Source organism: Pinus tabuliformis, chromosome X, assembly GCF_031772625.1.
Source record: "Pinus tabuliformis cultivar Carrire ecotype Pingquan chromosome X, CPIR1, whole genome shotgun sequence".
NCBI lineage: Eukaryota > Viridiplantae > Streptophyta > Pinopsida > Pinales > Pinaceae > Pinus > Pinus tabuliformis.
In genome coordinates, this window is record NC_142308.1 from 1,051,076,390 (window position 1) to 1,051,100,014 (window position 23,625).

The 23,625-nt window shown below is 40.2% G+C and overlaps 1 protein-coding gene across 1 annotated transcript; it reads left to right on the top strand.

The window, feature by feature from the left end:
* The first annotated feature begins 8,428 nt into the window (after positions 1 to 8,428).
* On the top strand, positions 8,429 to 23,101 carry LOC149143416 (uncharacterized). The gene is made up of 3 exons (XM_089451810.1): positions 8,429 to 8,630; positions 21,938 to 22,055; positions 22,465 to 23,101. Exons 1-3 carry the CDS (start codon positions 8,429 to 8,431, stop codon positions 23,099 to 23,101), a joined length of 957 nt encoding a protein of 318 aa, XP_089307936.1.
* Positions 23,102 to 23,625: the final 524 nt, after the last annotated feature.

Below are 23,625 nucleotides of genomic sequence, written 5' to 3' on the forward strand. Positions count from 1 at the left end.
TCAGGGAAGAATGAGTGTGTATTCCCGATCCTAGCATGAATATGGGCCAATGAATAAGATAGGGGCATGCATTTAAAATTAGTGTCTTACTCTTTTACCGGCAACATTAAACTTGCAATGAAATAGGTCCACAAATTTTTATTTTTGAGGTATCGGAGCTGAGGGCTCAAACATAAATTCTTGCTATTAGGAACCCTCACACTCATTGTAGCTTGGATGTTCTGCAATTTTAAAATGATATTGGCATATTGTCAATTTCCACTTTCCATAGTAGCAATTTAAAGTCCAATTGAATAAGGAATAACAAAATAAAAGAAAAAATATTTGTTTTCGTAATCAATATACCTTCTAGTTGCTTTGCTACTAATGGGTTTTAGACAGGGTTAATATTTGATACCGACAGTTGAAATATATAATACACCTCATTTCATAGTTTGACATATAGTTTCTACAAATAATCTGTATTCATGTACATGGTTGTTTACTCTAGGAGTACTGGCAGCATAGCTGGCTGGAAGAGGTTACCTCCAAGATTATACATGCATAAAGGGAGATGGGAACCTTCTTGTTTTGATTCAGGTCATTTGACAAAATGAGGAATTTTTAATAAATTTAACTTGTGTTCTTAAGTAATTTTATTAAGTCTATAGTGTGAAGGTTGGATGTTTTTCCCCATGGAAATAATTACACCCTACCCTCACACACTTAAATGAAGAAGGTGTTGATTGCATGCCAGTCCTGGAGCTCTTCCACTTCTTACTCAGAATTTTCAGATGGAACACAGATCCACTGCCAACAGCATATGTGGTTGGTAACCCAAAAGGCCTTGATGAGATTTGATCTGAGGCCTCTTTGGTCTTAGCACAAGAGCATCTACGAGTCAAGCTAACCCTCAGGGCATTATTAATGAGAACCTATCTATTTTGGATTTGTAAAACCGGTAATAAGATCAACTCACCACCCTTAGGGAATTATTTTTGGGAAATTATCTTTTATGGATTGTAAACTCGTAATAAGCTCAACTCACCATCGCACAAAAAGAATATGGTTTTCTAGTATATTCTCAGAACCATAACAACAATTTTCCTGAAGGGTACATCAACAATTTTGAATATATTCAATATCCACATCCAACTCCACAAACCCCATGTAGGGGACGAGCATGCATCAAAATTTTAAATTGGGTCATTGTCATAACTACTACTTCAAGTTGCTGCTAGCCCATGGTCCAATGGACTAGGAAAGTTGGATGCTTATCTAAAATGTTTGTTGTAGAATGTTTAGATATTTTTGTGATAGCTTGAAAATGGACATTTTTAGTGCAAAATGTTCTAGTGAAGAAGTTTTGTTTCCTGTTAATAGCACCACAAGCTCTCTCTTTGAGATGTATGAAACACTTTGGTCTAGTCTTTTAGAGTCATTGGAAGGTTTTTGGACATTGGTACAGTTGGTGATATTTTATATCATTCTTTGTAGAGTGTCAAAATTTTCTATTTTTGCTAGAAAAATTACCTTTTTTTATTAGAGGGACTAGGGTTAGGGTTTTGTTTTTTGTTTGAGGGCATACCACTAGGTGGTCTATACATTCACTGTATCTTATATTCACCTAGTCTATAAAAGAGAGACATGACACAATTTTTGTTGTGGGTTAGATAAAAGTTTTGAGAAATTTTCTTTGTATTTTCCATTTGAAACTTTGAAGTAATAGAGACTGAACAAGTGTTTGTGTGCATGAAATTTGTCTGAAGTCATAATTTTCAGATCATTATTTTATGTAGAATTATCATATAAACATTCCGATGTTCTCATCACTTCTAGTTTGATGTTTATAATTTTCAGTTTGTCTACACATAATTAGATATAGCAGTAACAATATTTTGGAGAGTTAAGTTTCTAGCTTTCTTAGGTGTTTTTTGGTTCTTTGATATGATCACATATACTTAAATTTTAACATGACACCAAAGCACATTGTCTATGGTTTTTGAGATCCATGTATGGAGTGGGTTTCTGCCTATTAGAGGGAGCTATTGAAGGATTGCAGTGGATGTGAAGCTATTTTAGTAATTGAAGAAAATTGGGACATGTGATAGGTTGTTGGTTGTGATGTTTCGGCTACTTTAGTGATTGGGATGTTTTAGAAGCTACATGAATAACCACTCTTGGTATTAGAGTATCACGTGTTGTAGGGAACTGCCAATTTTGTACCATGGAAGTGCATGCTATAAAACTTGTTGGAGAAGTGTGATCTTTAGGGGTTTGTGGATACTAAGGTTGCAGAGCCGATCAATCTTGTGCAATTAGAAAAACTAAACAAGATGTCTAGGGTGAAGCAGGCCATACTTGAATTAGTGAAGGATCAATGAATCCTTCATGTTTCCAAAAATAAGACCATTAAGGAGATGTTTAATTATCTATTCACTCTATATTTTGGTGAGAACATCAATTGGAAGATGCTTTAGAGGAATAAGCTCATAGACACATATAGTAGCAGGGTAAATTTTGTAGCTAGTTAGAAAACCTTGTGATTAGCTTGTAGCAGTTGGAAAGTAGGTCAAGAGTGAAATTTGGGTACCAATAATATTGAATGGGTTTTCATATTTTTTGCATCCTTTTGTTCGGGGTGTTTATGATTGGGATAAGCTTCCCACCTTTGAGAGGTTATGGGATGATTTCGTCTAGGAGAGAGACAAAATTTGAGACAATTGTAAGGATGGAGGAGGAAGAGCAGAATCAAGACCTAATCAATAGGATGAAGGACAGTTAGAAAGGAGGTTTGGTGAGGGGTCATAAGAGCTAGGAGGAAGAATATGATTCTTTGGACCAGGGTAGGAAAGAGTTGAGTCACGTGCACTGTTTCAACTTTCAAGTGCCATAAGATGGGCCACTATGTATCTCAGCATCATAAGAGGAAGAAGCCAAGAAACGAAAACATGGGTTTGTAGGGAGTACAAAAGCTTTAGTGAGAGTATATGGGTTAGCATTTAGACTTGACAATGCATGGCTAAGTTTGATGGTTAACTAGTGATATTTATAAAATAAAGTCCTTAATTGAAGTTTAGGTTAGAGGAGTTCATGATGGTGGCCTTTATAGTCTACTTGCTAATCTAGTGGATCAGGTACAGAAAGAAGCCATGATGGAGGAGTGTCCTTCCAGCTTTGTGGAGACAATTTCAAAACCTATCATGACATCAACAATTGATTCCATGCATGCAATTGATGGCAGTATTGAAGAGTACCAGGGCATGTTTGTTGTTGAAAAACTCTCTTAGAAAGAGGGAGATGATATTTTTATTGAAGGTTTTGAGGTGCACGAGTGAGATATGCATGAATTGAAACTGAATAAGTCCCAATATGGGCTGATGCATGCACCACAAGTTTGTTATTTCATGCTTGACAATTTTTGACTCAAATTGGACTTTCCAATTTTAGTGCAATTTTTAATTTTTATTTGATAGATTTGATCCACTTATCTTGGCCCTGTACACAAATGAGTTTACCTTTGCAAGAAGTCCTAAGAAACTCATGTTGGGGTGTAAGAATATTTTGGGTAGTGAAGTCAACTTGAAAGATGTAGGAGCATTGCAAGTTCTTTATTAAATTTTCCTTATACAAGGGATTTACACCTTGAAGATTCTGAAGGGATATTAGAGCATAGAAAGGAGAAGTGGTCCTGGTTTATATTCCTTTGGATTCCCAGGAGGTCAACATTCTTATGAATCCCACAATAGAGGGGAGGTTTTGAGATCTTGTGCTAGTATTTTAATTTGGTATAAAACACCTTCCTCTAAGAGAGACTGTCTTAGTTTTACTTACTCAGATTGTGTTCTCCTTCATCTTGCTGCACACAACAAATTCTTCCTCAACAGTACATTGCATTCAACAATCAGTATGGAAGTCACATTTATTGTGCAACATGGAAGATGCGTGGATAAGGGCACAACAACAGTATTGACATCGCTCTACAATGTGTGCAGCAAATTGCAGTCATAATGAAGGTGGAATAAAGATGCCTCTTTTGAAGTGCAACAATTAATCCATAGTGGCAGAGGCACAAGCATTCATGTGGCTTGTTGGGATGAGGTCCCCTAGGGTCGATTTTGTAAATTTTTGTTAAATATTGTAAAGTCTCTGCATTTTGAGGAGCAGAGCATGAGTAGCGCAGATCAATAGGAGTCAAAGGGGATTTTAGAAGGTCAAAGCCCCTTAGTTTGTTAGAGAGTCGAGTTGTTTGTGACCCACCCATGGTTCATGGACCATGGTATTGTAATGAAGAATAATATTAAAAGGAGTATAGAAGTGCAAGATTTGGGTAAATTTTCTCTAGTCTATACTTGGGCAAAGGGGAAGGCTCCTACAACTGTGTGCACAGAGACCTTGGTAAGTCTGCAACTGAGTGCGTAGGCCCCTCCAGCTATGTGCACAGGGTTGGAAAGGTTTGTAATTGAAGATATAAGCATAATAAAGGTTTGTTTTGAAGAATTATCTATGTATATATGTATTACTGCTTCTCTCTGAATTTATTGTATTTTTGATTTGTTGCATGCTATTAGTTAGGAAAAGTACTTAATAGAATCATACAAAAGTAGATCTATCTATTTATATGATGTTATGCAAGTTTATTGTAATCAACAAAGGGCACAAATTTGATAACTGTTAGTTGCTGTAACTTTCGCGTTTTAAGGATTAGGGTTCGCGAAGGTCGAGAAAGGCCCTAAGTTTGACAGAAGCACATCACATAGTCCTTTGGATGCATAAACCTCTTTCTAGCATCCCCCAATACTGCCTCGGGTGAGACTGCAACCTGCGCTATGTGGGTTACTTCCGAAAGGGCTGGTAGTGTAGGGTTTTGTTGGTGAGAACAACTAACTCTGAACCTAGGTCCAAGCCCCCTCAAGCCAAAAAATGGTTCCGTTGCCAAGACCTGGATCTATATGAGGAATGTATGATGTGGCATAAGTGAATACCGACTAAGAAGGAGATTGAAAGAGGATAGATCGGAATCTGCATGAGTTTTTAGCCCAATAAAACAAGAATCCGCGCATGTCGAAAGAAGAGTGGTTGCAAAGATACCTGTATATAGAGGAACATGAAGTTTTCTTCTACTCTTTTTTGTGTGAATTATACGAAGGGTTGGCTAAATTGATGGATGGTCAACCTACCTGGAAGCATGATAACCCCATTGTGTGGACTCCAGAGTTAGTGAAGCTCCTGGTAGGATTAGAAAACAAGGTCGTGAAGGCTGTTTATTATTGGAACGATAGTATTTTGGGTGGATTTATTACTGAGTTTGAGATTGACATGTCTTTGAGTTATAGTGAAGCTGAACACATGCTTTTCAAAGGACCAAGAGGTAAGTATCTAAAGTCTTTGAAAACTTGCATTAAAATGCTATTGTGTGAGAAACAGGTTATGCCATTACATTGATGTTTAGACGAGACTCAACGAGAGTTACGCGAAGTGGGAGACCATTTAGAAGAGATCTAGATTCAAGTGCTGAGTACATTCCTTTGTTGGGAGCATCTGATAGCGACGAAGAAAGTAATAGCTTGAAGACACCCCAAGGTGGGTCGAGGATGATAGATCATGGTATTGCGGGAATACCACATCCATCCACTCCACCTCCATCATCACCTCCACCCCACACACCTACACTCCCACCTCCACCTCTGCCTCCATTATTCAGTATGGAAAATGCTATGAAGATGCCTATATTCAAGGGTTGAGGGACAGAAGACCCTAATCAATTCTGGTTTGTAGCAGATGCTGTGTGGAAGTCACAACAAATAATGGATGATGATCTGAAGAAAGAGAAGCTAGTCACAACACTACAAGACAAGGTGTTGAGTTGGTATATTAAGTATAATACGACTCATCCAACTGCGTCATTGAAAGACACAAAATATGTGCTGAAGAATGAATTCAGGAAGCCTAAGTCTCAAGCCTAGTCTATGACTAAGGTAAAAGAAATTAAGAAGAAGGTGAATGCATCTAAATGGGATTTTGATCAAAGGTTGAAATGTCTTCTATCACAGGCTAATCTGCATATCTTGGATGAGCAACATAAGGATTGGTATATTGCTTCACTGTTGCCTCATTTGAGATTACCATTGTTAGAGCAGAAGGTTGGATCACAGGTTGAAGCACTAGAAATTGCTATGAAGTTGGAGGCTTCGCCTAATCAGGATACGAATATGGGAGTGCAGCAGATTCAGTCGCAATTGGCTAGCCCACATATGGAGTTGTCGTATCTCAAAAAGGGGAAAGAAAATGAGACCCGTGTGGAAGTATGGTGATTAAAGTGCAAAGGCCATGGTCATGACAAGGATCATTGCTCAGTGTATTAGAACTATCTAATTCGAGGAGGTCTTATCCCCCTTAAGCCAAAAAATACCGCTGGATCAAGTACCAGTGTAGTGCCATGGTGCGCTATCTGCCAAATAATAGGAAAACATTCGAAAAATAATTGATATATGTTACAGAAGTTTGTAAAGACCCCCCAATAACTATTTTTTAATTTTTGTAAATCTATAGGTCATGATGAGCACAATTTTCGAAGCTATGAGTTAATGATCGACAAAACTCCGACATATAGAGTACAAGCTGAGACACATCCTTAGCAGGATCAAGGCACACCTACAACGCAGACAAATTATTTGTTACAATTGTGGGGAACCAGGCCACTTTGCATGAGATTGTCAGAACTTGACACACCCCTCTTATCGATATTGTGACAGTTTGACCACGTTATAAAATATTGTCTCGTGCTCATCGCAAATATGCAAGAGAAGAAGAAACAACAACCCACTCAGAACATCCAGATGATGAGTCAGAACTACATGAAGGTGGGCCCAATGTTAATATCATTATGTGAAGCGGTATAGCTACTGGGGAGGATAAATCCACAGGGAAGCAACCAGAAGAAAATATATGGATGCACAAGGCTATTGACAAAGACCTTGGATTTGATTTGCATAGGGAAAGGAAACTTTTATGGAGGCTAAAAAGAGCTTTGCGGATTCAAGAGCTTCCACATCAAAGACTCAGAGTGCATGAATGGAGAAATCTAAAGAAGTCATTAGTGTGTAGGAAACAAATTCTTCAATGTTAACATCCTTCTTACAAACTTGCATGAAGCTCCTAAGGGACTAAAAAGCAGTGGAGGGATTGCAAGAGTTGATAGAAAACTATGCTGGCAATAGTAAGCCACTGCCTGAGCAACGCACAGTGCATAAAGTAGACAAAGCTAAGAAAAGGATTGGTCGAGAGATGAGATTGACTGCACAAATTAGAGAATTTGAAATAGACCAGGTGATCCTTGATTTGGGATTTGATGCGAATGTTTTACCTAAATAGACCCAGGAAAGAACGAGAAAGCCAATGCTATAGTGGTCCCCAATTCAACTGTGAATGGAAACCAACATAAGGTTATTTTGATGGGGCACTTATATGGAGTAACTATAGACATTGAAGGGGAACGCGCTATAGTTGATTTTGAGGTAATCGAAATAGTGGATGATAGTAATCCCTACATGGAGCTACTCGGAATTGATTGGACGTTTGATATGAATGTTGTCATTAACATGAAGAAGTGCAACATGACATTTGAGAAGAAGGAAATGAGAGTCATTGTTCCATTGGATCTAGCCGAGGGTGTGCGATATACTGAACCAGTCTAAGATTACCAGAGGAGGATGATATTGAGAAGATTTATAAGCTTACTGCACGGAATGAGGATTGGATCAACCCTACGGATGATGGGTGAATTAATTGGGAAAAGGACAACTTTTGCAACTCGGATTCAAATGAGGAGCTTGAGCATTGGCAGAACAGATTGCATGAAGTATCAACGCTGTGATCCAACAGGCTTATTAAATCACTTCGGTGTATATCTACTGAGGTATGCAATTTACCATATTATGATGGCTTAGAAGATGTAAATTTGTTTCTTGATAAATTGGAAAGGGATGTACTGAAGGAGAATCAGTTCCAGGCATTGTACATCATGCTGAGAGCTACGCCTGCTAGATGGTGGGGTACACATAAGAACAATTTTGCAGACTAGAAGGAGTACCGAAGGATGACGAAGTTGTAGTTTGGATATGCTAATAACTGCATTGATGAAAAATATATAGGGAATGATGATCTGCGTGAGCATCTGGCTCGTTGGACGAAAGAATGGGGAGAGGAACCACAACCTGAATGGGTGCACATATTCCGCCACACTTTGGATACTATTCCCATGAACTAGTATTTAGAAACAGATCTGCGCCACAAAACCGCAGAGTGGGATGTTCTGAAGGAAAGCTTTCTGTTAACATTTATTTTTGAGGATGGATTTGAATGTATCGATGAAGCATTGCAGGAAATCAAGGTTGTTATATTCAGAACACCAGTAGAACCTGTCACATGGGTACAACCAGACTAGAGTATGCAACTGCACCATGCTCTGGAGTGTTACAATGTTACCACAGAAGAAGGCAAGGAAGACCCCAGGAATACCCGTATCCCTGTGTCAGATGGACAACGTGAAGTCATCGGGCCTAAGGTAGAAGTTCCTGACATTTCAAAACCATTGAAGACCAAGAAAGTGAACATTGGGTCGGAAGAACAACCGAAGTTCAAGAATATAGGTGATTAATGGGATGAGGACACGGTTGACAAGGTCACGAAGTTATTACGAGAATATCATGACTTGTTTCCAACAAATTTCTCTGATCTAAAAGGGATAGTAGGTGATTTGGGTGTTATGAAGATCAATCTAAAGCTATATGTGAAGCTGGTAAAGCAACACCCATACTAGTTGAATCCTAAATACAAAGAAAAAGTGCGCGAAGAACTAGATAAGATGCTCACAGTAGGAATTATTAAGTCTGTAGAAGAATCAGACTAGGTTAGTCCTATGGTGGTTCAGGAGAAGAAGATAAAGGGTGAAATCTGAATCTACGTAGATCTAAGGAAGCTAAATGATTCTTATGTACATGATCCCTTCCCTACGCCATTCACAGATGAAGTATTGGAGAACGTTGGTGGTCAAGAAGTGTACTATTTTACAAATGGGTTCTTAGGATATCACCAAATCAATATCACGCTAGAAGATAGAAGAAAGACTACCTTCACTACATAATGGGGCTCTTTTCAGTATAAAATTATGCTCTTTGGACTTAAGAATTCTCCTGTGATATTTTCTAGGGTTGATCCAAGATCTTTTGCTTATAGATGTATTAAAGAATTACATGGATAAATTAAAGCTTAAATATACAAATTTAATGTGCACATGATAGAAGAGGAGAAACAAATAAAAAACATGAAAATAAGACAAGAGGCTTGATAACGGAGTTTGCCCCCTTTGGACTACGTCTCCGGGCCTTGCTTGATCAATGGGGAGGCCTTCATTCCTTAAGTGGCATGAGAAAGAAGAAGTACAATCAACATTTACAAAAGGAGTCTTATACCTCCAATCTGGAAAATGGATGAGAAATGGAGAGCTGTATTGTAGAAACTGGCATCACCATTGAGTTCCTATCGCCGCGAGGTGCAAAATCGATATAAAACGTGCCCAATTCTGACATTGGACCAAAACTGGCCCTCTGGAAAATTGTGCTTAGGCAAGGTTCTGCCCCCTGCCACAGACCTGCTCAAGGTTCCGCCTCCTCTGTCTCAAAATCCATGCTGCACTCTACCTACCCGGATGCGCTGTGCAGAAAGTTTGATATAATGTTTTGCGGGTGGATCTACCAATGGCAATTGTTTGCCTTATTGGCAAGTAAGGAAAATCATTGAGGAGGCGTCGGTGGATAAAATCTTGCCCCTCCCTATTTTTATTACATAATGGTTGCATGTTTGAAATGGGAGGTGGGTCCGCCGGTCTGGTGGTCTGCTCCCCTAAACCTCCACTGACAGTTTGTGTTAACATTAAGGTGTGGAGGGGCAGCGGGGTTGACAACTTGCCCCCCAACACCATTTTTAATACATATATTATGGTTGTTCTGGGGGTGGTGGGGTCATGGCCCCGACCCCATTTTTATATTTTTTTGTTTTAAAAACAACATATTGGGTTATGGTTCGACCGGGGGTGGCGGGGGCCATGGGCCCAAATTATAACCCATTTAAAAAAAATCTCAAACCTTAGAGTATATTAGGCGAATTAACGGACCCAAAATTTCGCCTAGAAAACTGGTTGGATTCTGATGCCAAATTCTTGCCAAATTGCACCCTCCTTAAGCTTGTGACATGGTAAGTCAACCCCGAACTTTTTCTGCTTCTATCTTCTTCATACAGACTCGGATTGGAGTTTTGTTCTCACCATTAAAATCAGGGCAACGAGTACTTCGATCTGATGTCAATTTAATCGACTTTCTGCCACTTTGAATTTTTGAGTTTTTAATGCCACTGGTGTTTGAAGATCCACCTGGATCAATCCTCCCCATTTAGAGCTTTTGGACCACCAAAAGCATTAACACTATTCAACATACGACCTATGTCCTTGCCAAACCACACTTTCAATCATTTGCACACAAAACTAGTACATCTTCAGCACTCACTTATGACTCAACAATCCCTCACTTGCCAAGAGTTTATAGCACACACTCTTTGGTCAAGGATCACAAAATAACAATAAATACTTCAACTACTCATAAGAAGGCCTAAAAACATCATCGTTGCATTTTGAAGTGATGGCAACACATCATCACTTTTACATTTACTTGCAACGCATGATTTACAAACCGAGGCCATACAAACTACTATTAAAAAAAAGTCATTTCCTTAATAAAGTAGACCACCATGAATGTGTTTGAGTGTTGTCACCAGCGACATTCTCTATTTTTGTTTTCTAGTTGTGGAGCATTTGGCATGTGCTTTCATGATGTCCCTCTTTTTTGCAACGACTACAACAATTTTTCTTTCTCTAAACCTTCTGGGTCCTCTTGAAGTGCTTCCCTTTGGTGTTCCTTTGATAAGGGTTCATGGAGCCCTTACTATCACTGGAATAGGAGGAGGAAGTCTCATCATCCGTCGTTGAATGATCACTAACCGCTTTAGAGCTTTCCCCAACTCCTTCCTGACATAACTGAGTCCTGCATGATGAGGAATTTCCTCTACTTTGATGGGGTTCATGATGCCCTGGCCATTTATGTCGAGGCCCTTTCCTTGATAGCTCATCTTCTTCAATAACTTGGACTCGATACCTGCAGTATACTTTTCAAAAGCAACAAAATCAACATCAGGAAAAGTACATGGAATTGAAGAACTATTTTTTACCTCAAGGGGGTTAGGTTGCAATTTTCCCAAGGCCTCGTTCTTAGCTTGCAACTGGCCTAGAAATCTTCGTTTCTCCTCATCTACTTCCCCTAGGAGCCTCCTTAACTTAACATTTTCTACTTGAAGGTTTTGGTTGGTCTCCTTAAGTTCTTGGAGCCCTACCACATTGAGTTCCCTTTCAATCTTTGGTACAGTATCTATTGAAAGTTTTTCTTCATCACCTAAATCAGAACCCAGATCGATGGGTCCGTTTGTTGCTATTCCAAGAGTTGCAATCCTCCTTTTGTCACCAAAATCTGATCCTAAGTCAATGGGTCTACTTCATGCAAAACCCGTAGCTGTGACCTTCTCATATTCTTGTGACTCAGATGTTTAATCTTGTTGCATGGTGGCGATGGTTTTCTGCCTCTTCTTTCTGTCATTTCTCTTAGGTCTCAACTCAGGGTGAAGTTTCCAACAATTCTCTTCATCGTGTCCCTATTTCTCACAATGTGTACAAGAGGGCTTTTGATCCGAATTGGATCCATAAAGAATGATTAACAGAGCCATGGCTGTACTAGGTCAGGACAGACTTCAAAGAATTTAGAACAACGATCAAAACAACCTCTAAACCAGTGGCAGTTGGCAGCCAGCGTGGAACTACGAGGACCTCGGTCAAAGCGCGCTGACCAAGGTCCATGGAGACTACGCGGGAGGCGAACTTAGCCCGTGGGAGGCTCGGATCAGGAAATAGAGGGATTTTTTGATGGGTGATTAGCACTTACAAAAACCCTCAAAATGGGGAAGCCCCGAGAACTCAGTCGCGTGGGAGCTGGGAAAACCGTGGGACAAAATGCTAAGCACTAAAGGTGGGACCTGCTCCAAAACCGGTGGTATTGATCGGGGGAATCCATGGGTGGTAAGTAGTTTTGATGAAAAAGGAGCGATTCCACTCAGCGCCTGACGTGTGGCAAGAAGAGGAGAGAGAAAATTGCTACTCATCGCGCGCTAACGGTCGAGCTAGTCAATCGCGCGGAATGAGCGAATGGCATCGGATCTGAGGGATCTAGATCTAACGGCTGAGATCAACGCCCGATGGAGAAGATGGAATTGATGGAGGGTTAAGCCGTGATTTAGAAGAACTCGAGGTCTGCTTTGACCACCAAGGTGATGGAAGACTCATTCCACGACATAATCGAAGAATTGAATCGACAAAGCACGCTGGCGCAATTTGCAGGAGGACAAGTGGCCACTCCCCATGAGCCTGATGATGACACTGAAATAGGGAACTCTAAGCGTATCTACAAGTAGGTGATCTGACGGAGGTGGAAGAGGAAGCGAACTGCCATGAGCTCGAATGGCTTTAAAGCCATGTACAGATAGGACAAAGGGCATGAGTCGAGAACCGAAAGACGAAACATCGAAGACAGAAGATAGAGAAGAGGAGAACCAGTGAAGTAAAAAGTAGAAAGAGGACAGGGCTGAGCTGACCAAAGGCAGCGTCGAGCACCAGAGAGCTTGAGAGATTCAAGCCATCCCTGAGAGGATCTATCAGACCAGAGAGGTCAAAGAGCTGGCAAAGAAAAGACTTTGTGTACTCTAGTGGTTTCGGGGAATCTAAGAACCACCCTGCCAAGCCAATCTGTTTCAGGAGACTCATATTGAGATTCTTCATTGTAATTCTCTGCTTCAAGACACAATAAAAGAAGGCCACCACTGAGAACTGGACCGAAGATGTAGCCCTGGAGGATAGAGTGAACTCCTTATTAATTTCTTGTGTTCTTGTATTTGCTTATTGTATTTCTCTGTTGTTTTGCATTTCAAGTGTATTTGAATTTACAATCTGATCGATCCGTTGCTTAAATAACATAGACACACACCAACACATGAGTCTGTAATACCTCTATTCAATATTTCTTAATAGAGATCACTCATAGGGTGATTATCAGGTCAAGTGGTATCAAAGCTTTAGGCTATAAGGTTAGACAAGCTTGTGTTGGTTTAGCTGTTGAATGTCGTCTAGATCAAACCTCAAATTAGGAGAATGAGAGTTGGTCGAAACTAATCCTAAACTTGGGAGAGTCTATCCTCGGAAGAAAATGTCAGAGGAAGGTTTTGTGGGGCCAGACCCTCAATTCATAGAAAGTTTCCTAGCTATAAAGTCTATGGTAGAGGAAATGTATAGGGACTTTAGAAATCATAAGGATGAAGATTCATCAGGTTCTAAACAAGATAAAGAAGAAGATGAATCTCATAACTGTGACCACTCGAAAGGAAAAGGGAAAGAGGAAAACTTTCTCACACCTCCTAATATCCTTGTGCATAATAAGAAAGCATCTTTGATAAATCTAGATGTTAAATTCGATTTTCCCATATATGATGGAGAGCTAAATGCTGAAAAGTTGGACAATTGGATTAGACAAATTGATGTGTATTGCAGAGTGCAAAACATCGACTCAGACAAGAGCAAAATTCAGCTGGCAAGCCTACGCCTAGGAGGCATTGCCTTGGTTTGGTGGGAAGGAAGAACCCAAGCTGACATGAAAAGACATGGTAAGACTATCTTTGTCTAGAGTGAATTTGTTTCTGCCATCAAGAAGCAATTCTATCCATTGGCCTACATGCAACAAGCCATGATGAGTTGGCAAACTCTTCGGCAGTTGAAAGGGAAAAGTGTGCAAGGGTACACTCAAGAATTTAGAAAGAGAGCATTGATTCTAGGGATCTCATTAGACTCACCAGAGACTCTTTTGAAGTACATTGGTGGTCTACACAGCTACATGAGGCATACTATCCTCATGTTTAATCCCACTAATATAGATGAGGCATCTATACAAGCTACTCATCTAGAGGCTAGAGGAAAGAATGGAAATCCAGAAGTTGGGGGACCATCCCAACCCACTGCAAGCAAGAGCAAGGAGAAAAGAAAGCAGAAGTGGAAAGCAAGGAAGGCTAACACTGCACAGAAAGGCAAAGCTTCATGCACTCACTGTAAAAAGGATGGGCATGATGATGAGCACTGTTGGATTCTGCATCCAAAGCTGAGACCTAAGAAGTCCGAGGGAAAGAAGAAGAAGACTGCTGTAGCTATTCAAAAAGATTTTGGGTTAGACTCGGGAAATGAAACAATCATTGCAGCCACATGTATAAAAGGTAAGAATTCTGAAGCATCTACTAGTAATTCTGCTCAATCTGTTATTGATGAAGAACATGAGAGAAAAGGACATGAGCTTTTCCATATTCGAGTTATTTCCAAACATCAAAATATTGATACCTTGTTTGATAGTGGCTCACAAGTAAATTTGATTTCTGAAGCAATTGTAAAGAAATTGGGATTACCAACTACACCTCACAAGAAACCATACCCATTAGGATGGTTGAATGATAAAACACAACTATAAGTGACTAGACAGTGCAAACTCAAGTTTTCTTTTGGGTCAGCATTTGTAGATGAGGTTGAGTTAGACACAATTCCTTTGGATATATGTGGAATTGTTTTAGGGAGTCCTTACTTGTATGATAGAAAAGCCATTTTCTATAGAGCTGAGAACAAGTATATACTTGTTAAAAATGGAATCGAATACTTTGTAAGAGCTCATAAGCTCAAGAATAATTATACTCTCATAAACTCAGGGCAGATGAAAAGAATGATAAATTCATGCAAACAATTCTTACTAATGGTTGTAAAGGAAAAGAAACCTGATAAAACCAATGTATTTGAGGGCTATAATGCTAAGCAACAAGATGATATAGAAAAGGTTGTTTCAAAGTATGATGTTCTATTTCAAGAACCTAAAGGTCTGCCACCCAAAAAGGAAATAGTACATGATATTATTTTGCAACAAGATGTTCCATTGCCTAACATTGGAATGTACAGGTTGTCTGCTTTAGAGAATGTTGAAATAAAGAAGCAGGTGTAGGAGTTGCTCGAGAAGGGGTTTAACAGGCCAGGCACATCACCATGTGGGTCACCAATCATTTTGGTGAGAAATAAAGATGGCTCGTGGAGAATGTGCATTGACTACCGAGCACTGAATAAGATAACAATAGAAAATCGTTATCCCCTTCCTCACATAGATGATATTTTAGATCAATTAAAGGAATCTGTCTATTTCACCAAGCTGGATTTGCACAGTGGATACCATCAGGTCAGAGTTGCAAAGCAAGATGCATGGAAGACGGCTTTCAAAACAAAGCAGGGATTGTATGAGTGGCTGGTTATGCCTTTTGGATTGACCAATGCCCCTGCTACTTTCATGAGATTAATGAATGATGTACTCAGACCTTTTCTTGATGATTTTGTTATTGTGTGTCTGGATGACATTCCAATTTTTAGTAAAACATGGGAGGAACACCTAAAGCATGTTAAGTAGGCATTAGATGTTTTGAAAAGAGAGAAAATTTATGTTAAACTCTCCAAATGTGAATTTGGGAAAACCTCTCTAAATTACTCGGGTCATATAGTAGGGGTGGTGAATTGAAAATAGATCTCTCTAAAGTGGCAGTCATTGTACTGGCCTAAACCCAAGTCTCCTACCAAAGTGATAAGCTTCTGAGGAGTAGCACAATATTGGAGGAAGTTCATCTCTAACTTTTCCTCAATTGCAACTCCCTTATATGCTTTGACATGATTGAACAAGGTGTTTTAGTGGGGAGGCAAACATCAGAAAGCCTTCAACACCTTAAAAGAAAAGATTAGTACAGAACCTGTACTAGCACTGCTTGATCTACAAATACCATTTGAGATCCAAACAGATGCCAGTGACTATGCCATGGGAGTAGTGTTGACACAACACGGTAAACCCACATGTTATCATTCTGAGACTTTTAATCCTGCAGTAGTTAACTATCCTACATATGATAAAGAATTGTATGCATTAGTTCAGAGTGTGAAAAAGTGGAAACATTATTTAATAGGAAAAGAGACAGTAATACATATTGATTATCAACCACCTCAATATCTACACTCCCAAACTAAGTTGCAGCAATCAAGAAATTACGGGTGGATGGGTTTTCTACAACAGTTTCATTTAGTCATCAGATATAAAAAGGGCATACATAACAAAGTTGTAGATATGTTATCTAGACCCATTATAAATGCATCTACTATACTTAAGCATAATTTTGTACTAGAAAGCTACATGGAACAATATGCTCAAGATATAGACTTTAAATATGTATATGAAACTTTGAGTCAAGGCAAAAAGGTAGAAGAATTGGATTATCAGGTGAAGGACCGACTCTTGTATCATTGTGGGAAACTCTGCATTCCACAAACAAGGAGAGTAAAGATAATTAGAGAGGCACACACTTCTCTGATATCAGGTCACTTTGGGGTAAGTAAAACAGTTGCACAGCTGCAAAGATTTTGTTGTTGGCCAAAAATGAATGAGACAGTTTCTAGATATGTGAGAGGGTGTACTATGTGTGCCAAAAGCAAGCCCAACAATAGAAAACTAGGCCTGTACACTCCATTACCAGTTCCTTCTCACCCTTGGGAAAGTGTTTCGATGGATTTTGTTGGGGGACTACCTAAGTCTAGAAAGGGTCATGATTATCTGTATGTGGTTGTGTATAGTTTCAACAAAATGTGCATTTTGATACCTTGTAATAAGCAGATTACAGCTGAACAAACTGCAAAACTATTCTTTGAACATGTATGGGTTCATTTTGGATTACCCACTTCTATTGTATCTGATCGAGACACCCGATTTGTGGGGAAGTTTTGGTCAAGTCTGTGGGAGCTGATGGACACCAAACTGAAGAAAAGCACAACTTTTCATCCACAAACCAATGGCTAGATAGAAGTAGTTAACAGGACAGTGATCCAGCTACTCAGAGGATATTGCATAAAACATCCTAAACTTTGGGATGAACACTTGTGTTATGTGCAGCATGCTTACAACAGAGCAAAACATTCTTCCACACAAAGATCTCCTTTTGAAACCTGTTTTGGTTTCACACCAAGGTCTCGTTTGGATTTTGTCTTTGGTAAAGATACCACGGTTGATGGAAACAGTGATGTGGACAAGGCAACTAGGTTCATTGGACAGATCTAGGAGATCCACCAGGCAGTACAAGAACAGCTGGAAAGGAGCCAAGCCAAATACAGGGCTAGGCATGATAAGCATTGGATGGAGCATAATTTTCAAGTTGGTGACCAGGTCTGGATGTATATCAGCAAAGACGGGATGCAAGGTGAAGGTAAAAAGCTAAATCCTATCAGGTATGGACCTTTTAGGATACTTGAGAAGATTGGTGAAAATGCTTTTCGCCTTGATCTACCAGCTTACATGCACATCCACTCAGTCGTAAATGTAGATTGCTTGAGATTTTTTGAACCTTCAATGATTGAGGATCCTGAAGAGCAATGTCAATTTCCTTCTATTGATGACTTGCTACCTGAATATCTGAATGAATTGCAGGAGGAAACAGTCTTGGACAAGGAAGGTGATGACAACGCGCAGAGGAAATGTTGAGTACCTAAGAATTGGACTCAAAAGTTCAAGGCCGAGCAGTGCAAAGTGGATTGAGATTGGGAAAGTGAGATAGCAGTACCCTCACTTAGTTGATGCTTGAAAGAAAACCAAGTTTTGGTGGTCCAAAATATTTTCAGTGGGAAGACCGTGATCCGAATTGGATCCATAAAGAATGATTAATAGAGCCATGGCTGTACTAGGTCGCGACAGACCTCAAAGAATTTATAACAACGATAAAAAACACCTCTAAACCAGTGGCAGTTGATAGCCAGCATGGAACGACGAGGACCTCGGTCAAAGCGCGCTGATCGAGGCCCATGGAGACTGTGCGGGAGGCGAAATTAGCCCTTGGGTGGCCTGGATTGGGAAACAGAGGGAGTTTTTGATGAGCGATTAGTGGCATTGCTGGGCAAAAACCCTCAAAATGGGGAAGCCCCGAGCACTCGGTCGCATGGGAGCTAGGAAAACCATGGGACAAAAGGTTAAGCGCTAAAGGTGGGATCCGCTGCAAAACCAACAGTATTGATCGGGGGCATCCATGGGAAGTAAGCAGTTTTGATGAAAAAGAAGCGATTCTAATTAGTGCACGACATGTGGCAAGTGGAGGAGAGAGAAAACCACCACTAATCACGCGCTAACAGTCAAGCTTGTCAACCACGCGAGACGAGTGAATGGCATCGTATCTAAGGGCTCCAGATCTAACAGCTGAGATCACGCCTGATGGGGAAGACGGAATTGATGGAGGGTTAAGCTACAATTTAGAAGAACTTGAGGTCCGCTTTGACCGCCAAGGTGGCGGAAGACTCATCCCACAACGTAACCGAATTATTGAATTGACAAAGCAGGCTGGCGCAGTTTGCAGGAGGACAAGTGGTCACTACCTGTGAGCCTGATGATGACGCCAAAACGGGGAACTCCAAGTGCAGCTGCAAGCAGGCAATTCAACAGAGGTGGAAGAGGAAGCAAACCACCATGAGATCGAATGGATTTAAATCCATGCACAGATAAGATAGAGGGCATGATTCAGGAACCGAAAGATGGAATATCGAAGACAAAAGACAGAGAAGAGAAGAACCAATGAAACAAAAAGCAGAAAGAGGACAGAGGGCCGAGTTGACCAAAGGCAGCGTCGAGCACCAGAGAGCTTGAGAGATTCAAGCCATCCCTAAGAGGACTTGTCAGACTACAGAGGTCAAAGAGCTGGCAAAGAAAGGAGTCTGTGTACTCTAGTGGTTTTAGGGAATCCAAGAACCACGCTGCCAAGCCAATCTGTTTCAGGAGACTCATATTGAGATCCTTCATTGTAATTATCTGCTTCAAGACACAATAAAAGAAGGCCACCATTGAGAGCTGGACCGGAGATGTATCCCTAGAGGATAGGGTGAACTCCTTATTAATTTCTTGTGTTCTTGTATTTGCTTACTATATTTCTCTGCTGTTTTCCATTTCAAGTGTCTGTGTATTTTCAATTTGATCGATTTGTTGCTTAAATAACATAGACACACACCAGCACATGAGTCTGTAATACCTCTATTCAATATTTCTTAACTGAGATCACTCATAGGGTGATTATCAGATCAAGTGGTATCAAAGGGATGCCAACTGGATCTTTGCCTCATCCTCTTCAATCCATTGAATTTTGTAGTAGACTTAAATATGCCTAATCCAATTGTTAAGCTTTTCGGCATTACTTTCACCGTTATACATGGGAAGATCAAATTTGATATCTAATTTAAGGAAAGGTCTCTTAGATGCATTTGTTGAATTCCTATGATGATGGTGAGACGAAGAAGAGTAACTTTCACTTGCGGAAGGAGGAGGGGGTTCTTCTCCACCATTTCCATACACCGAACCTTATTCTTCTAGCTTTCTCTCTTTTGTTTTATCCAACCTTGAAAGCAACTGATCAACCTTTTCTGCCATTGTATAGAAGGTTTTGCGGTAATTGCGCTCCTCTTCATAACGAGCCTCTTCATTTGCCATGTTTCTCCTTCGATGTGCATGCCCCACTTTGGGATTGAAAGAGTTTAGTTTCCCTTTGCCTCTTGAGAGAATATTTCTTGTTAGCATACAAACATTCACATCTACAAAGGCCTGCTCTGATACCACTTGATTCAAGATCTTTTTCTTATATATGTATTAAAGAATTACATGGATAAATTGCAGCTTAACCATAAAAATTTAATGTGCACATGAGAGAAGAGGAGAAACACATAAAAAGCATGAAAGGAAGACAAGAGGCTTGATAATGGGGTTTGTCCCCTTTAGACTATGTCTCCGGGTCCTGCTTGATCAATGGGGAGGCTTTCATTCATTAAGTGGCATGAGAAAGAAGAAGTACAATCAAAATTTACAAAAGGAGTCTTATACCTCCAATATGGAAAATGACTGAGAAATGGAGAGCTCTATTGCAGAAACTGGCATCACGATTGAGTTCTTATCACTAAGAGGTGAAAAATTGATATAAAACTTGCCCAATTCTGACATTGGACCAAAACTAGCCCTCTAGAAAATTGTGTTCAGGCAAGGTTCTGCCCCCTGCCACAGGCTGCTTAAGGTTCCACCTCCTCTATCTCAAAATCTGTGCCGCGCTCTTCTTATCCGTATGCACTTTGCAGAAAGGTTGATATAATGTTTTTCGAGTGGATCTACCAATGACAACCATTTGGCGCATTGGTAAGTAAGGAAAATCGTTGAGGAGGGGTCGGGGGATCAAATCCCATCCCTCCCTATTTTTATTAAATAATGGTTACATGTTTGAAATGGGAGGCGAGCCTACCAGTTTGGTGGCCTGCTCCCCTAAACCTCTGCCAGTAGTTCGTGTTAACGTTAAGGTGTGGAGGGGCAGAGGGGTTGACATCTCGCCCCCAACACCATTTTTAATACATATATTGTGGTTGTTCCAGGGGTGGTGGGGTCATGGATGCCCGCCCCATTTTTATATTTTTTTTGTTGTTTTAAAAACAAGATATTAGGTTATGGTTCCACCGAGGGTGGCGGGGGTCATGGTCTGCCGCCCAAATTATAACCCATTTAAAAAAAAATCTCGAACCTTAGAGGATATTAGGTGAATTAATGGACCCACAATTTTTCCCAGAAAACTGGCGGGATTCCGATGCCAGATTCTTGCCAAATTGCGCCCTCCTTAAGCATGCGACATGTGTAAGTCAACCCTGAACTTTGATTGCTTCTATCTTCTTCATACGGGCTTGGATTGGAGTGTCATTTGCACCATTGGAATCAAGGTGATGAGTACTTCAATCTGATGTCAAGTTAATCAACTTTCTACCACTTTGAATTTTTGAGTTTTTTCATGCCACTAGTGTTTGGAGATCCACATGGATCAAGGGTGGTAGTTGCAGCCTTTAAGGAATTTATTCATAAGTTTTTGGAAGTTTACTTTGATGATTGGAAAATTTTTTGGTTAGTGAAAAAACATTGAAAGTTATCGCCTAATGCTGGATACTTGTAGGAATTATCAGATATCCCTTAATCTGAAGAAGTGCATATTTTGCGTACCTATGGGATACTTTTGGGCCACGTCATTTGTAAGAAAGGGATAATGGTGGACCCTGCCAAAATTGCAGTGATTATCAATTTGAAACCTCTAGGGAATGTAAAACAGTTGTGCGCAACATTGGGCCATACATGATACTACAAGAAGTTCATCAAGGCATACGCGCACATCACTGCACCCATGGAAAAATTATTGAAGAAAGATGCGATGTTTTGCTGGGATGATGATTGCCAGAAAAAATTAGATGTGATGAAGGCAAAAATGGTTACAACACCTATTCTAGTGTTCCCCAATTGGAAGAAAGAATTCCATGTACATGTATATGCGTCCTGCATAGCATTATGAACAATGTTAACCCAACCAGGTGTAGGAGAAGAATTATTCAACCACGGAGCACAAAGGATTGGCGATGGTATATGCACTCCAGAAGTACAGGCATACACCGACCATTCCACTTTGAAGTACTTGGTCAACAAGCCTGTGTTGAGGGGGGGAATTTGTGGGTGGAAACTGCTATATTAGGAGTACGACTTTGAAGTAATTGTGAAGCCAGGAAGATTAAATGTTGGACTAGATCACCTTTCACAGATTGAGAATGGCGAAGAACCTACAAGTCTTAATGAAGGATTACCTTATGCATAGCTCTTTGCTGTGCATGTTGCATATGAACATTTCACATATATAATCCAATTCCTGTCTACAGGGACAACTCCTGAAGGATATACAACGCATCAAAAGAAAGAATTGGTGGTCCGGGCTGTGGATTTTTCTATCATTGCAAGGCATTTGTATACAATGGGATCAAATGAAGTTCTGCGTAGGTATGTACCAGATTATCAAAGAAAAGAATCCTCGCTGAAGCACATGGAGGAGTTGCTGGAGGACATCATGGTGGAAGAGAGACTGCATAAAAGATCCTACGAGCTGGGCTATGGTGGCCAACTGTGCACAAGGATTCCAAGAACATTGTAGGGTGTGCGATTTCTGTTAGAGGAATAGGAGGCCATCGCAAAGGGATGAATTGCCTCTGAATCCGCAAGTTTCATTACAGGAATTCAATAAATGGGTAATAGAATTTGTGGGACCTATTTAGCCACCAGGAAATAAGGGAGGAGCTTGATACATCATCACGACAACCAAATACTTGACCAGGTGGGTTGAGGCACAACCCGTGAAGGATTGTAGCACAACTACAATTGTGAAGTTTATATTTGAATACATTTTGTCTAGGTTTGGTTGTCCTAATATTTTGATGAGCGATAAGGGTTCACATTTCCTTAATGAAACAATTGCTGCTTTGCTTGAAGAATTCCAAATGTATCATCAGAAAATCACGCCATATCATCCCCAACAATATGACACACTTGAAGCTTTTAATAAGCTCTTGGAGAATGTTTTCACGAAGATCTGTAATGCAGATAGGAATGATTGGGATGTGCGCATACTAGCTGTTCTTTGGGAATATAGAACTACTTGTAAGAAGTTGACTGGAAAAACACCATTTAGGTTAGTTTATGTACAAGAGGCAATGATGCCAATTGAGTACATTGTGCCCACTTTGAGGATTGTTGTAGTCACCGAAATGGCCGATAGGGATATAATGGAAGAAGATCACTTCTTGACTGGTTTTCATCAACAGGTGCAGAAGGCTAGAGAAAAGGCGTGCCATGATCACCACATTAAGCAGCACACCTTTAAAAATGGTGATTTAGTACTGATGCATGATAGCAAGTTTACGAAGTTTCCAAGCAAGTTTCAGATGCATTGGTTAGGACCATACATCATCCAGGAGATTACAGAAGGAGGTGCAGTATATCTTGTGAAGCTGAATGAGGAGCTATTTCCAGGAAAAGTCAATGGGAGCTAGTTGAAGTTATATAAGGGTGACCCCACCCCTGACAATGACTATATGGATGTAGGAGAGTCTTAGTACTTTAGGTAGTTGTAAGGAAGTGCGGTACTATAAACTACACTACTAGGAGGAAAGTTTGGCGAAGCGAATGGGTTGCGCAACGATTAGAAGAAAGGCATAGAGTGGAGATGCGATGAAGGGGTTGGCTAGCATGGTGGGTCCCACGTAGCCTGGCCAAAAAGTAACTTTTGACAACATTGTATATGATTGGATGGCTATTTTTCCTTTAAAGGGAGTGCGGGGGCGCATTTAATGAGCATATACTTGGAAATCTTCCACCAAAAGAGCATTAATGAATGAGATCTAGAGGGAATGGATGGATTTGAATTCAAAATTGGCTATAAATACAACATATTGCACCACATTCAAACACTTTTCTTCCAGAGAAATTGCCTTGACCTTTTTCACCTTAGTTTATGCTGAGACGATTGTTGTATGTGTGGATGGGATTGGAAAGAGATACATAAGAAGTTTTCACA